Genomic DNA, 16,788 nt, shown 5'->3' with positions numbered 1-16,788 from the left:
GGAATACTTACATTCCTGTTTCCTGCAGTGGGTTGAGTCTTAAATTATGAATAAAGGGATCTGAAAATTACATTGAAAGTTATAGCTATTCCTGTTCTCCTTATTTTCCATATCCCTAGCACAAATGACAAGATATAGTTTCTGTGTTACTTTCAAGTCACAAAGAAACTCCTCTGTCTTCTGATTAGAATGCTGAACACCTCTTACAGGCATGTACTTCATTGTGTAATAGGAGTAACTGTAGAATTCCTCCTTAGTAGACTGTTCTTCCCCATACAGCCCAGTGTCAGCATTAATTGTAGGTGGTCAAGCTTAAACAAAAGCCTCTGTGCCTCAGTAGTTTTCAGGCACTGATCAGCTGCTGCTCCCTACTTCTGATTATTTTCCCTTGCCTTTGTTTCGCTCTTTTTTCTTTTTTTTTTTTTTTTTTCTTATGATGTGGAGATTTATCACTGTCCTTAACACTTGTAAAAGTTATGGGATGTTTAAAGAATGGTACAAAGCCAATTTTATGCTGCCTGGTGCTGAACAATGGCAAAGAACTTCTGTATCCCACTAATAAGAACAGAAGTTCGAAGCAAATTCAGAAATCTTTGCCTAGCAGTATTTGGGTAACTGCTATATAATAAATCTGCTTTCCTGAATTTAGGGGAAGCACAGCTCAGTTGACCTTATTATGTTCAGCCTTGAAAAAGGTATCTGGCATTGAAATGAAGAGGTGAAATAGATCAAGGAACAAATGTTTCTTTTGCAAAGAAGAGAAACATACTTGTTAGTTTAGTTCTTCAGCAGAAAGGGCATAAAGCAAGAGGGATTCAAGAAAAAAAATTACATTTTGGTGAGAAGACTAGAGGGAGTTCTTAACAGTAAGGAGCCACAATTGAAGGAAGGAAGAAAGATTTATATGAAATAGTTAGAATTAACAAACAGATGTTGTGAACAATAATAGGTTGTGTAGGAGTGTCAGATCTTGTGTACATATCTCACATACCTGGTAGGCTCTGGTAAGTAGTTTAAACAAGGAACAACAGAAACCAGGGTATATAGCTTTGTGTTCATAGTTTTGTGGATGTGCCTCATTACAAAATAGGCAGTCTTCCCTCTCAAGTAGAAGGGAAGTGTGCTTTTAATTGTTGGGAGAGGGGCCTTTTTGTAATTTCCTCTCTACATTTGGATGCATTTTTTGGTGAACATGGTATTCTTATAAGGATGGAGTGCTAAATATGCCAGAACGGCAACAGCAGGAATACCTGGATAGAAAATAAATAATGGTTATTTATTTAATAAAATGTTTCAAGTCAGACACATAAGAAAATACAAACTACTGAGAATGGAATTAAGCAAAAGAAACTCTGCTGTACATGATACTTCAGCACAATTTGACATTAAATGGTAGCCAAATCTGGAATCATATTCATACAGACGTGTGTTTTTTATAGCTCTTGAACCTTCAATAGGCAGAATAATAATCTGCATAAACAAGGATGCTGTTATGTTTTGAGTGATCTTAAACCCCTAGACAAGATTTGTTGTCCTGTTACAGAAATTTCAGGTCTGTTGTAACCAAAGCTATAGGATGATCTGGAATTGGTCACTTGGGCCTGCTTTTGTTTTAATATTTAACTAAAGTTTAACATCTTTGGTGGTTTTTCTTTTGCTTCTATTTTAATAGAATTAAGGCCACATTTTAGCCTTGCATCTGAAAGTGATACGGCCGATCAAGATGATATAGATGTTGAAGATCAAGATGAACAGCCTCAGAATCAAACCATCCAGCAGCCTTGCATTGTCTTGGAAGATGCAGTAGCTACCTCAGGTGTAAGCACACTCAGCTCTACGGTGTCCCATGACTCCCAGGCTGCTCACAGATCACTGAGTGTCCAGCTGGGCAGGCTAAAATTAGAGACAAACAGGTAAGTCTGGACATCAGGAGACAGGGACACTAGCCTGCTTACAGTAGTATGCATTGGTTAGCTTTCAAAATATATATAAGCTGCAATACTACTGACAGTGCCAAAATTCCATTGCAGTGTAGGTTGTTCCTTTTAATGATGATCCTTGTTTAGCTGTGACTGATCATTTACATAGTTTTATGAATTTTAACAAAACCATAGTGATGCAAGTTAAGGTCAGACTTGATTTTAGGTGCCCTTCCAGGGAAGGTCTGTAAAAAACTGACTTGCTGCCAAACTTCTGCTTTTTCTCTCTTTGGTGTGCTCTGTATGGCTGATAAATGGTGTTATGTTTTGTTTCCATTAAGGCAGAACTTGCTGTTCTTTTCTATAGCTATTCTCAGCAAGTGAACTCAAGCTAACAGAAACTCCACAAGGAAACTGCTTCAGATTTGTTTTGTGCACAGAAGTCACTGCAAGCAGGATCTGTGCTTACCAGCACCATCACCTTTTTATTAAACAGAGGAAGATGGGGAAAATAGGTGTTTTGCTTAAAAGAAGAAATGAGGCAGAAATTTGGATATTGTTTTTTTTTTTCAGAAATATGTCTTGCACTTTGTGCAAATGAAAACTGGTTCTTTAAGGTTTTGTTGTTCTTTTAAGAAATGTCAGAGAAAAAGTCAAATCCAAATGATCTTCTATATATTTTGTTTGATTTTCATTAAAATATACCAAATAGTCTGATATAGCAAAAAGTAGATATTTTGCTTTTGCAGCATGTAATTTATGACACTGGATTTCCTACTGACCTCAGTAGATTTTGAATGTGGCCTTGATAGAAAGAGAATATGTCTTCAATAAGACAGTTGTTATGCTGGTAGAACATTCTTTGGAACTGCAGTTTCATTTGAAATTAAAATGTTAAATTACACTTTATTTTTACATGTGTCTGAGAAGGTTGCCAGAAATAGAGTAATTAATTAGACTGTACTGTATTTAACAAAATATCAGTATTTTAGGGTCCTTATGTAACAATTAATTTTTTTACTTGTGACCACTGAAAAATATTTTGATTGTCTTATTGTTATACCTAAAGAAATACATAAATATTTTAGATTGACTCACTTTACTTCACAAGCTTATGGTGGGGAATAGTCTCCGAAATGATCAGCTTGTAGAGGTACTTTTTTGCTAACACTTTGCTTCTGTAAATTTCTCAAATGCAAAGCCTTTGGCCAAATATTCTCATCCAGTCATTCATGCAGAGATTTTGAATAAATAATACAGAAAAATGTTTAGATATTTATGAAAGCTTTATTGTCATAAGCAGCAAGCAGTTATCAGGAGAAAATAATGGATTATATTATTGGCCCTGAAGGCCTTTTTCAACCAGAATAGATAGACTAGGAATAAGTTAACTGAAAGGTGACTTGTCTGGATGGAATATCAGTTTGCACTGAGAATAACCAAGATGTGGGGTTGTGTAGATGCACCAGGCAGCTCTGTTCCCATGCAGGATGGACTTGTTAAGGTTTGTTAGCTCAGGTGTGGAAGCACTCAAGTGAAAATATGTTTCTGGTAGGCCTGCATGCAAGCTAAAAGTAGGGCTCGAAGTTTTTACAATGCAATCATGTGGAATTCAGCTTACCCCTGTGCAAAGGCAGGTAAGGGGCTTTTGTGGCACATTTTCTAATGAAATTCCTGTTTTTCAGAAAAAGGTTGCAGTGCTCAACTGGTATGGAATTAAAAAAAAATAATACATGGATAAATAAAAGGAAACATGCTGAAATGGAACAGTTATTGCATAGTTCTCAGGCTGACAGAGGTTTCAAGAAAGCGATGAAGATGCTGCAATCCTTTCAAGGCAGAATTTCTGAAGGCTCATGAGTCAGTTATAGGATTATGAGTCTGCTCTCCATGTCCAAATTTTTACTAAGTTCCTGATAACATATCATTCACAAATCCTGCATTTTACTAAACCACTTTTCTAAAAGAACAAATTGCAGCAGTTTTACATACTAATTTTCCATTATATTCTGACTATTTTCTTTTGATCAGCTTAAATGGTGCTAGCTACTGAATCTCTCCAGGTTTCTCTCTGGGCTTGTGTTATGAAGGAGGTCAAACATGAGTTTCAATTTACTTCTGCTTGACATTCTCAGAAGCAATTACTTAGGGGCGTAGGCAAGTGTTTTGCCTCCTCTTTTCTCACTCTTAATATAGCCTAGGAGGGCAGGCACAAAGTGCCTTATATGTGAGGAAGGAATACCCCTTGTGTGGTTGAGAACGTATTTTTCATATTTATGAAATGCAGCCATATGTTTTCACCATATTTTCATCACTGCTGTACCCTTTCCATACCTTTGAAAATGTCTGCTGGAGAGATGTGAACTGGCATTTTTCCTTACAAAGGTTTGGCCCTTAGTTTATGAACCACTTTGATATTTGTTCTCAGTTCCAGTTTTGTTTAAAACAGAGCACAGGCTGTAGAAATTTCACTGAAATTTTCTACCATACCACTTGTTTAGTGGGTGAACATATATGTGGAGGTTGGTGTATTTGGGTCTTCTGTAAGGATGTTTATATCTTTGTTATAGGTCATAATCAATCTATAGTGAACGAATATACCTTCAGTGAAAGCTGAAGAAGTCTGTCCTTGTCTTTGTCAGGAATGTTTCCAGTTTAGGTATAGTAAGATCTTTCCTTTCCTGAAAATTTGAAGCTACTGAAGAAATGAGTGCTTTATTCTCATTACTTCACAGGTTATTGGAGGAGTTAGTTCAAAAGGAGAGAGAATTTCAAGTCCTCTTGCATCAAGCTATAGAAGAAAAAGACCAAGAGATCAGGAACCTACAGCTCAGGTCACAGCCAATAGGTAAGTGAGAAGAATTTTTAAAGAAAAGTTTCATACTGGCTACAGATAAAAAGTGCCAGCTAAACGACTGTCCATTTTATTGAGCCAGCCTCAGCAAAGATGCTTTTATGATGCTGCTTCTGGTAGGGTTTGCTCTGAAATAAGAATGTACATTGTGGAAACAAATTACTGGATTTGTTAATCACAGTACAAGGAATGGTATGATTTAAATATTTTTGTTTGTGATTATATGGAAGAGTACAAGGCTCATATCCTACCGAATAAATATTTTTCCTGAAGAGGATAATCTAATATGTTTAGATATATGTTCCTTGAATTACAGACTGTTTCCAATTGTTACAGTGAAAGTTCAAGAGGTGAGATGCAAATACACCTAATTGGTCAGATGCAAATACAACTTAAATGTTACGGAGGAAAGCCGAGTTTGCTGTGTCTGCCCTGAAGAAGGTGGAAGTGCTAATGCAGTTTGATATTTCTGTGTAATTTGCTTCCAAGTGCTGCTTCCCAAAAGTAGCTGATCCTCAGCCTAAGACATTGCCTGTGCAGCAGCTGTATGAGTTACACTGAACAGTGCAGTTAATTGATGCAACGACCTTAGTGTAGAAACAGTGACAGTGAAATTGATGTGCCTTGTACTAGCAAAGTCATTTTCAGAAGAGAGCAGAAAAATTTTGTGTGTGTCAATGTTCACACTACTTTAACTGTACCCTTAACCAAGCAGAGAAATTAATGTATAATTGTCTATAAATTGTAATTAAGTGTGTTCTTTGGGAATTGGCATTTATTTATGGGGATATTGGTATTCTAAGCTTGAAGGAAAAGCTCACTTTGAAAGTGCTTGAGGAGTCAAAAATGACAAGAGGTTGCTTTGGCAACACAAAACCTTGTCTCAAATATGCTTGTTCCAGATATTCCTGGATTGTCTGTCCGTCATCGTCATTCCACTGGCACAGGGACCGAAGACCCTGATCTCATAAACTGGCTGAGGGTTCATGGAGCTGACGAGGCCACGATAGACAAGGTAACAATGATCCTATTCACTGCCTGGCACAGTTGCAATACTGTTTTGTGACTCAGTTTAAAAAAAAATACCAAACCTTTCTAATTACTTTAGCACATTTTGAGAGATTAATTTGTTTTCAGAGGATAGGAAAAAGCCATGAATGTGAAGGCCTTCATAATTATAAAATACCACTAATAGTTCCTAAATCTGATTGTAAATAAAGCAATAAAATATCCTGGTAAACAGACATTCTTGGGTATTCAGTGTCTTTACACACTGCAGCATTCCTGCTGATGATGCTCTGCATATAGGATACATGTTCACCCTTAGCTAGCTGTGCTACAGTGAAATATCCTGAAGCAGATCAGTCTGCTCTGCAGCAAGTTATATAACTTTAGAGGTGTTAAAGATTTCAGCTAATTTAGGAATACCTGCATGTAGTTATCACTCCTACAGATCAGACCAAAGGTTCCTCCAAGTTCAATTACATCAAATTTAGATGCCATTCTTGAAAAGGTACATCTTAACTGTTTTGATTTCCTCATGGGTTAAATGTGCTATTACATATGGTCGAATTTGTGTTCAGTGAAGTCTGTAATTCTGTAATACCAGTGGTACCAATAGAAATGCCAGTTGACAAAGATTTTGAGTAGCTGTAAATGCATTACATCTTTCAAATTGTGCCTGGTATGCGTAAAATTTAAGTAGTTTCACTGTATTTGTAGAAACCATGTTTTTCTGTTACACGTGCCAGATTTCAGCCCAATTTTAGGTTTTTCTGTAATTTACCCTTCTATTTTTAGGGGCCGATGATTCTAGGAAGATGAGCTTAGCAATTTAAATAATATTTTTAATAAAATGTTTATTTAAATTTCTTTCTGCAGTTCTTGGCTGAAGACTATACCTTAACGGATGTTCTCTGCTATGTTACACGAGATGATCTGAAATGTTTGAGACTGAGGTAATCCTGCACAGTTAAATGAATTGTGCTTTGTAAGAAGAAAAATTAACTAAATCTCTATTTATTGCATTGTGTACAATTCATTTAAAATAACTAATACTTTCCAGTATGTCTTTGTATGCTGATACATTTCTGCCAAACAGCTGATATTGTTTAAACCTTAAAATAAGCTTTTTCTATTGAAAGCAAAATTTTAAGGTTAAGCATTTACCTTACAACTGGAGACACTGGGTATCCCATTAGAACCTTGCTTTTATTTTAAAATGTAGAGCTAAAAGAACTTTCAGTAGTTTATTATCATCATCAAACTTCAGAAACATTACTCATGGACTGTAAGTAATACTACATTTCACCTAATCATGCCAGGTGTATAGGTCACCAGCTTGCATCATGTTGGAAGTCAAATGCAGGTTATGCAAGTCCTTCGGACCAGAAGTCTGAATTCCAGACAGCAGGCATCTGCCAAGTGGAAAGATTGCCCTGTCTTGTAATCAGAAAAGGACTCTGTTCTCTGTTTGAGTAATGCATGTTGGATTTCACCTTTGATCAGCCTTCCCACTGAGTATCATTGATCAAAACCAGAGCAAGAAAATCAGAAAGCACCTCAGTTGGAAGGCTTTCAGACTAGAGAGGTTCTTTGTACCTGAGTGTCTTTATGATTTTTCTTTACAGAGGAGGAATGCTGTGCACACTCTGGAAGGCGATCACTGACTTTCGAGAGAAACATGCCTGACACTGATATTTTTTCTTTGCTTCTCTGCAGAGATGAAAAGATTTCCTTTCAGCCAGAGCAGGTGTGCTGTCAGAAGGACTGTTGCACTTTAATCCAGTATTTGTTTACCAATGTTAAAAACACTGCAGCTTCCTGACTGCTTTTACTCCTATAATCCATAAGGAATCTGTAAACAACTTGCAACATTATTTTACTTTAAATGTTTTTACATGCAAGTTTTTCAAAAATTTTTAGAAAACATACACACAAAAGTTATAAACTTATAAAGTATTGTAGTTAAAGTAAGCAGATGTTAATTTCATGACAAACTGATGTAAGATTTCATGTAACAGTACATCACTGGAACAAAACCAAAATGTGACAACAACTTTTCAATTTCTTTGTAATATATCTTGATATTATCTGTAGTAGAGCTTCATAATTTCAATCATGATTAGATATTTTTCTTTTAGTGTGCAAGACCTAAAGGTAATTGTTTTTACCTACTGCCCTATATAGCTTAATATTGTTTATTTTTGGTAATTTAAGTTCTATGGTGCATTTGTTTTAGAGTTGTTTATGTACTACTGAACTGTACCAGTTGTATACACCTGAACCACGGTAATGTTAGCTTGTTCTAAAGCTATCTCTGACATACACAATTAAAAATAAAAATAACCTAAGACTTACTTTTTCCTATATTTTTGGACTTCTAAAATAATAACAATGGTGTAGAACTGGAAAATATTTGAATAAAAAAAAAGAAAAAAATTCAAACTGAGTATCAAGGGAACCTTTCTGATGCATCTTAAACTTAGTGCAATTTGAGTATGATAACCATAACACTGAATATTTTCTTGGTTTTTCTTTTCAGTCTAATTCCTGTACTAACAAGCCAAGACTAAACAAAATTCTTCTCTGGGTGCTGTTCTTGACTTGAGAAATGGAAAGTCCTGCCTCCATGCACTGAATAGTCATTGTGGCCTGTTGTTTCTTTTTCTACTTTTGTTTATGCAATGATTTTTTTTTTCTCACATGTAATGAAAAAGGATGGTGGGAGTTTCCTATCCATCCACTGTCATTGTCGCTCCACCATTCTAGCAATGGATATCAACAGATTCTTCTGGGGCAGCTGCAAAAAATTCCATTGAGGGTAAGACTTGCCTGGACAAGAAGCTACTTCTTTTTTCATAAGCCTTGGTAACCAGTAAAAGGCTTGATTTTTTAGGTCTAGCAGGTATTTTCAAAGGAAACTAATATTTTTTTTTAAACATAAACACATTGTCCTAATGTGTATACAGTAACTTTTGCTGGCTACAATGCACCAATTATGTATTAAAAAAAAAAAGGTTGAGAACAGTAGATTAAATCATTTTAGTCAGAGTTTTTGTACTCTGAAGATGGTTCTATTGATTTTTAGGCACAGATGTATTCAACTCATTCCAAAAACTTCACTGCGTTTCACGAGAAACACAACTACTGTTTATTAATTTCTACTGCTATTACAGCAGAAATCAATACATTTTCAAGGTCATTTTAAACACCAGAAAGACCAGTGGTGGAAGCTAACTAGTAAAACCCAAAACTTAAAAAAGACTTTACCCATTGAGAAGTAACCCTAAAACTTCTAATTTGATTTTTGTGTGAAGCATGATCCTGTATTGGTTCAGCTTTGAAAACCTCTGGTTTCATGCAGTATGACTGAAAAGTAATTGCACTGCTCTGTTTACTTGGAAAGCATGCAGCCTGTTCTCTATGACTCAGGCTGCTCAGAAATGCCAACTATGTAAGGGAGAAAGGAGTGTGATCGAGGTTTCCATTTAACATCTCCATAAGACCTAGCCTGGCACCAGCTGGGAATTAACTCCTAGAGTTCTTTGCTGGCTTCACCAGACCCAAGGTGGCTTCTGCAGCATTGCTCAGCAATCAGTTCTGTATTCTCCATTGTGAGACTGTTGGATCTGATCCATGCCCAGGCCAGGACATGTACACTTATGCTCCTCCAGCAATTCTGGTCTGAATGTGGTTCCCTGAGCAGCACAGCTAATCCATACAGGTACTAGATCTGTGCACAAAAGCTTATGTAAGATCCCCAAATCAGGCTACTTCCTATAGATTGTACCAGATGTTACTTTTTACATCCTCAGACGAAACATAACATAACACTTTGGGATGATGTGCATTAGAGAGGTCAACCTGGCTCTCAGAATATGCTCGTGGGTGGATGGACCACAAGTGAGGGCTTTGAGATTACATTAGTGCAGGACTTTGCTGAGGGCAACATTTTGACCATAGGGTATACCACTAGGTTTGAATCTGGATAACCTCTTAGTCCTTGATCAGTGCTGTTCTAATCCAGGGCTCAAGATGACAGAGACACCTTTATACCTCCCTTAAGAGAGCACAGAAGTGAAAACTCGACCAAGGCAGTGCTGATTTTGCTGTCTTTTGCACCTTTCAGCATAGAGCCCAGCCTATTCTATTACAGACGCTCCTGCCCATAAGCCACAGGGCAATGTTTATCACCCAAGCCCCAGTCTCCTTGTTTTAGAGCACAAATGGGTCTTGGTGCAACAGCAAAATATTAATCTTTCCTTCCCCTAAAAGACCTTGTGCTCTGAACTTTGCAGTTTCTGAAAGGGGGGTGCTCTGTGTGGTGACTGAAGTTTGCTTGGTCTAAGTGCACCAAACTAAGGGAGCTGCCCCTCCCCACCTGCTTCCACAGCTGCATCCTATGAGTTCCCCAATTCACCCACCTTCCTTCACCTGTAGTTCTGATGATTGGTGCTACCTACAAGCAGATGCAAAATTAAATGATGTTCTGATGCAGATGAGAACACTTTAAATAGAAACACTCTTATGAGCCTGAAAAGCAGCATAAAGCAAGTTAAGGCAAACTCATAGGAACGGTAACAGAACCATGACCTTTACAGAAGTGACTGATACATCGACAGCTCTTCAGAGCCATTTTTTGGAACCAAGGCGTTGCACGCAGCTTTAAAACCGGTTGTTTAAGAGCACGTGCCGCAGGAACGAGTCTACAGCAGTGCAGCTCTTTCCCACACGATGCGGCGAATCGCCTGGGCTTACGAGGCGGCCGCCACTCCTCCCACCTACTGTCGAGATGGCGAGCATCCCCAAACCTGTTTTTTCTCTCGGCGCCGGTACGGAACGAGCTGTGCCAATGCGGCGGGAGCTGCTCTGAAGGAAAAACTAATTACACCTGTGTGAACAGCGGCACTTCGGCAGCCCGGGACGCCGCAGGGGCCGGGAGTGCGGGCAGCCGCCCCCGCACCACCGCCGCCGCATAAACGCCTCCAGCCCGTCAGAGGCGGCTGCTCCCGGGCCGCGGGCGCCGGTCCCGCCCTCACCTGCTGCCGGGCAGAGCCGGGGGCGGAGGACGTGGCGCTCACCTGCCCCGGGCCGGGGAGTCGCGGGGCGGAGCAGCCGCGCTCGGCGAGCAGGAGGAGACATGGCGGAGGCCGCGGGCAGGAGCGGCGGGCGCCGGCGGCCCGCAGGTGAGCAGCGGCTGCGGCCGAGCCGGTCGGGGCGGAGGGAGGGCGGCGCGGATCGGCCCGCGTGGGGTGCGGGAGGCCCCGCGCTCCCGGGCGGCTGCGGGCGCCGTGCGAAGCGGGAGCGCGGCGGGGCCCGGCGGTGGCCTCGCCCGCAACAGGTGCGGGGGCGCTCCGTGGCCGCCTGGCCGTGCGGGGACTTCGCTGCTTTCTCCGGGCACCGCCGCGGCCCGGCCGGGGACAGCCGGGGGGTCGGCCCTCGGCTGGTGGGGGCGGCGTGCCCGAACCGTGCCCGCGTAGCGGCGAGACCCCTCCCGACCTCGCGCAGGGGTGTCGGCGGGGCCGCGCCGTCGCTCCCGGGTCGCCGCTGGTAGTTCTGAAGCCTCCGCTCCAAGGGCTCGGAGTGCTGCGGGGCGCCCGCACAGCGGCGGGGCTAACGCCGGGTGCGGAGCCGTCCGGCGAGGACGGGGTCTGGAGGGGGCGGCCGCCGGGCTGCGGGCTTTGACCGGGGCTTGAGGTAGCGCCGAGCTCCGGCAATAAGGGTGGGTGGATACCCGCAAGACGCTGCTAACGGGGACGGGGTGAGCCCCGGCGAGGGCGGAGGGACAGCTCGGCAGGGTCAAGGTACCTGGTGGCAGCGCCCCGGCGCCTGTCGAGCGAGGCCCGCTGCGGGGCCCCGGGGTTTGGCTGAGCCTCAAACGCGTGCGAGCGACGGGCTGTTGCAAGCCCTTCTTTCCTACAGGGAAAGCGCGGAGACGTCCTTGCGTCTCCTCTAAGGAGGGATCCCCTGCGAGACCGTTTTAACTCGCTTTTATTTTGGCCCTAAGGGCGAGGAGGGTGCAGGGAGGAGATTTTGGCTTACGCAAGCGGATCGACCGCTGTATCGCTGTTGTAGGAGCGGATGCTGTTTGCTTTTGCTGCTTGCTGGACTGTGAAGTATGGGTCTAACTTCTAGTCCTCTCCTTTTTTTCTTTTTTACCGTCCTCCGCAGTCCCATTCCACTCACCCTTTGCTAGTCCTTCTCTAACATAAGTCCAAGTTTATCTCTAAATCAGAGTGAGATTTTATATCAGAACAGCATATGAGTAGGCCATATGGCTGTTGGCTGATGGATTGTGTTTTCTCAGTGTAATATTTTTAATGCATACTTTATGTAATGCAGACATGCAGTCACAAGCAATGACTGTGGGCAGAGCCATCCAAGTGCTGTCTTCATTAGACTTAGAAGTATAGAATATAGCTCAGAAATCCTTACAAGTCTCTCCCAAGTATCTCTCTAAAGTTCAGCTTCAGAAAGGATGTGTGTCTGCATTCCTATGTGTTTCAGTGTTTGCAACCACATTGACTTCAGTTTCCATGGGAAGAATTGACTGTTTTTTTGAAGCCATTTCTAAAAAACTCTTTTCCAGTTCTCTACCTTACATTGCTGATGTGATTTTTTTTTTTAACTGGCTTATCAGGTTTTTTTATAATTACTGACCAAAACTAGAAATGAGCCAACAGGTGACATGTATTTTATTATATTATTTATTTATTATATGTTCTGTTTTAAAAGGACTTACATGCCTAGATTTATTCTGAGTTTGCTTTATAGCTTCATTTCAGGCTTATGTGTTGAACTTTTACTCATTGGGACATTTGTAGACCGAAGGATCTACTTGCATAAGTTCTTGAGCGTTTTGAATTTAAATTACTTTGTACTGTCAAAGTTCATTTGAAACTTCTTTGTGAGTGAAATGTCAGAGTTAAACTTCTGTGAAGCTTAACTGTGTGGCTTTTCTGTGAAGTTTGTCTGCTGAGATCCTTTTAGGTCTCTTAGTTATCACAGGGGTTCACAAACAGGAACAACCTCAAAACACATCAGCAATCTGCTCCGTGGCTCTTTGGTCCATCCATGAGCAAGCAGATGTGTGCGCCCAGGGAGGGCCATGCAGATGGCTTTGGCTGCAGTCTGCTCCGCAAGCGGAACACCTGTGTCTGGATCCAGCTCTTCAGGAAGGTCAACATCCCATCTGTGTTTGGTGAAATTAGCTACTGGTCAAAGTATTACCTCTGTTTAAAAAACAAAGCTCTGTGTGTGTTGTGGTGTGTGGCTGGTTTGTTTCTTTCCTTGCCTCCTGTGGCTACATACATGGACTTTCAGGGCTGATCCTGGGGAAAACTTCAACATCACCACAAGGGTGTTGCAGGGAGATGTTACAAGTGGCTCCCTTTATTGGCAGATGATTCTGCTGCACTTAACTAGCTTTCTTTGGGTAAATGGCTTAATTATCAGGGTGAAGGTTTTTTTTTTTATTCTGCCATTCATAAATTTATAGATGGCAAAGTGAGTACAGTGCTCAGGGGATATACTAAGTTACACCAGTTAGAATTTTTCAGTCATAGCTATTCAAGCATCTAATAGTGCTAACAAGCTCTTCAGTGATTCCTGAGATGAGAGGGGCCCTCTTGTGGGGAATACCACATGGAGAAGCTTCTGAGGCTCCTAATTTTATGGTTGCCCATCCATAAACATAGGCATGTCTCTGCAAGTGAGCATTCCCCATACGTGCTCTGGGTTGCCTTGGCCAGCTCTGTGCACAGGTAACAATTTGCTTAAGCTCTGGGATACCAGAGAGAGAGCTGTGTGTTTGTAATGGTGCAAAGAAGCTTTAATGCCATGTTTTTGTGTACTATTGTAGTTAGTTCTTTCTTCTAAGTGAGCGTAGTATTACTCTGTACTTCTAGCAGTAAAACAAATCTGCCTTTTAAATCATGTCAGTGCCAGGTGACTTGTGAAAGCTGAAAACTTAAGGAGTTCACTTTTTTACTCCTGATGGGACTTTATACCTGTTGCTTGCTTATCCTGGTATTTTCTCCATCTGAGACTAAATCAAATTTCATCTTACTGCGTTTTTTTTTTCATAACAAATAGATAAATTATTAGGGAAAACACAAAAGTGCAGAAAGCATCCAGTGGCTGGGAGTTGAAGGCTTGCTCTGGTTCTCATGGCTCTTTCCCAGCGATTCCAACGTGTTTTGCTGGGGAGTATTTACATGATGGTGTTGTGACACGCGGGTCTTTTCTCTCTGGCCGGCTCAGACGATTCATGTCCTTTCCAAGGGGAGCTGCTGGGTGCAGGGAGCCACTGGTCACTGTGGCCAGAGGGGGGGACGGACTATGCCTGTGCCCATCCACTGACACTGGGGGATATAGTGGTGCTCCAGCACAGGCTGCCCAAAGGTCACCTCTGCCCCGGCTCCTTGTGCTCATCCGTACCGTAAACAGGGACTGTGGGAGCGCCGGGTGTGGGGAAATGGGGACTGCTGAGAGGGTGTGTGCTCAAAAATGCTGCAAGTGTTGATGCTTGTGTGTGGTGGGTGTGCTCTAATTTCCATCTGTGATTATCTACATGTTAGCACAGTGCGAATCCTTTGTGTCTTTTAATATATAAATTGTGTATCTGCAATTCTTCTATTGCCACCTCTCTGATGAAAACCTATTCAAGCTATGAAATTGTGTATCAGAGCCTATGATTATATCTTTGGTCCCACATTAACGATCTTTGAGGCAGTACTGAATATACATAGACTCAGATTTATCAATACCTTGTAGAATGAAAATGATACAACTAAATTAAATTTAGGTTAAAATCCTCATAGAAGGCATCCCTCAACTTTAGAAAGCTGTTCAAGTACTGTGTCTGGGTATCTCTAATTGGTCAAGTAATGTCTGTGCAAGGACTACACACTATGGAAAAGTTTGAACGAGCCTTTTTATGTGCTTATTGTGTAATGGGAGTCAGGCTGTCTTTCTCCACCCACCTACAGTCAGCATTACTAGTGTAAAAAAAAAAAAAAAAAGAGTTGTCTGTGAGAAACAAGCCACAAGAAACACAAACTCAACAACAAAAATCCAGCCCTGTCCAAAAAAATCCACCCCTCCAAAAAAATTCAAAACCATAGTAACTCTACACACACAGCCACACAAAAGCCCCAAAGCCAAACACTGCCACTAAAAAAAAAAAATACATGAGTGTATGAAGAATCAGGCCTGCTAAGTGATGGTCAAACAGCTGGCTTATGCAGTACTTCCAGTACAGAAAGAGAAGTTTTACTAATTTAGTTAAAGTAATATGCATTGCTGTTTTCCTTGGGCTTAATTTTGAAAGGAGATGTACTTGTGTATGTACTGTTTCAAACTGCAAAATGTTGTAAATTTACAGTACTCCGAGTTGTCTTCTATTTTATTTGCATGTTTTATTATTATCCCAGATAAGCAACTTTAATACTTTAGAGATGAAAGTTGTTTGTGGTGTTAAAGGTAATTAAATGATCAGAGAAATAATTGCCTCAATTATGCAAATACTGTATCATCCTGTAACAACATACTTTCTTTTCCACTTGAAAAAAGCTTGCATCCACAATACAAGCCACAGTGTGCTGCTGCTGTTGTGCTAACTCTCTTTGTGTATCTGTCCTTCCTTCAGGGAGGGGATCCCATCTATGTGACTTCAATTAGAGAGATGCAGTGGCCTGCCAGGAACTATGGTGGAAAAGGCTATGTGTGTATAATATTCTTTTTTACCTTACACATGCAGGAGAAGTGGTGTATTTGTGAAACTGGTTTCAGGTTTGATTCTGCAACTCTCCCTTACTGTTGGTTCTGAAGTCATGCCATATTTGCTTTCATGAAAACAAGTAGGCTTTAGGGACAAAGCTTGAAAGTATGTGTTCTAGGAGATCTGTCAGAGTTCAAGGGAAATAACCGTAAGTTGTCTGCGAAGATGACATGCAGGACTAGGCTGCCTTGCTGTTCAAATAAGTGGAGTTAGAAACCCTGACTCCTGTTAACAATGAGATTCTTCAGAGAGGTGGTGGAATGATTTGTGCTCCAGAAGGAGTGCCACTGTGAGACTAGTGAGGGAAGAAATAAACTACTGATGTTTCCAAATATTCCTTGTTCTTTATCTGAAACTCTGTTCTCCCTTATCCAAAAGCCCAGACATCTTGGTCATCCTCTTAGAAGCATGTTCATAACTAAGATGTCAGGAAAGCACTGGTAATTAACACAGTTCACAGGATTCCCTCCATCAGATACTAATGCCAGTAATACAACAATGGAAAAAATATTTAATTTGGTCTTGGCATAGTTCATTTTCTTTGATGTCCATGTTTCTGTGAAAAAGCTTGGAGCCTTGTCTTTGAAGTATTCATTTCTACTGAAAACTTAGTATGTACGTAAGTGTTCTTAATTTTGAGTGCTATACAAATGCTTTGTTGTCTTGACATGTATTAAACCCAGGTATTTTAAAAAATAAGCTCTTTTTTTTTTTTTTTTTTTTTTTTTTTTTTCCAGGCAGAAGCAGTGACAACATTGCTCTGGCTATTAGTTGTAGGGCAATTAGAATTCATAACGTCTGTCTTCTACTAAATTCCTGTTTGCTACTGTCCTGTGAACTCCCAGTTCCTTGCTGCCTTTCCTTATTTAACTGACCATTGCTTGAAGTTACATTAAATGTTCTACTATAGGGTCTGATCCAATATAATTCTGTTATATATAAATAAAGAGCGTTGACTAAGAGTGATCAAATATGTTCTTGATTCATCATGGTGTGCCCTGTGCAATGTTTATAATTAGTCATGCTATGCAAATCAATTTAATTAAAATATGTGACAGACTTGTTAATGTAAGTCTTGTATTGATTGTTTTGTTGGTATGTATGTGTGGAAAGTGTTTGTGAATGATGAGACTCTTAAGTTCTTGATGAGCTCCTCATGTTCATGTGCCTTTTTGTGGTGATGAATGAGTTTGACTGAAATAGGGCGGGGCTTCCAGCCTTCTTATAAATTT

The 16,788-nt window shown here is 40.7% G+C and overlaps 2 protein-coding genes across 2 annotated transcripts in view; both read left to right on the top strand.

Annotated features, from left to right (window-relative positions):
* MAP3K5 (mitogen-activated protein kinase kinase kinase 5) overlaps positions 1-8,430 on the top strand; it is a 101,589-nt gene extending 93,159 nt beyond the window's left edge. Inside the window, exons 27-31 of the mRNA XM_053972530.1 lie at positions 1,673-1,913; positions 4,655-4,767; positions 5,676-5,788; positions 6,655-6,731; positions 7,404-8,430. Of these exons, the coding sequence (XP_053828505.1) occupies positions 1,673-1,913; positions 4,655-4,767; positions 5,676-5,788; positions 6,655-6,731; positions 7,404-7,464 (605 nt within the window). The 3' untranslated portion in view covers positions 7,465-8,430. The remainder of the gene's footprint in view (positions 1-1,672; positions 1,914-4,654; positions 4,768-5,675; positions 5,789-6,654; positions 6,732-7,403) is intronic.
* Positions 8,431-10,892: 2,462 nt separating this feature from the next.
* The window catches only part of MAP7 (microtubule associated protein 7), a 108,764-nt gene continuing 102,868 nt past the window's right edge, over positions 10,893-16,788 (top strand). The window contains exon 1 of the mRNA XM_053972527.1: positions 10,893-10,961. Coding sequence (XP_053828502.1) covers positions 10,916-10,961 — 46 coding nt within the window. The 5' untranslated portion in view covers positions 10,893-10,915. The remainder of the gene's footprint in view (positions 10,962-16,788) is intronic.

The sequence above is a fragment of the Vidua macroura genome, chromosome 3, assembly GCF_024509145.1.
Source record: "Vidua macroura isolate BioBank_ID:100142 chromosome 3, ASM2450914v1, whole genome shotgun sequence".
NCBI classification, from domain to species: Eukaryota; Metazoa; Chordata; class Aves; order Passeriformes; family Viduidae; genus Vidua; species Vidua macroura.
Note: the sequence above shows the minus strand (reverse complement) of the source record. Positions and strands in the feature narration are given on the sequence as shown.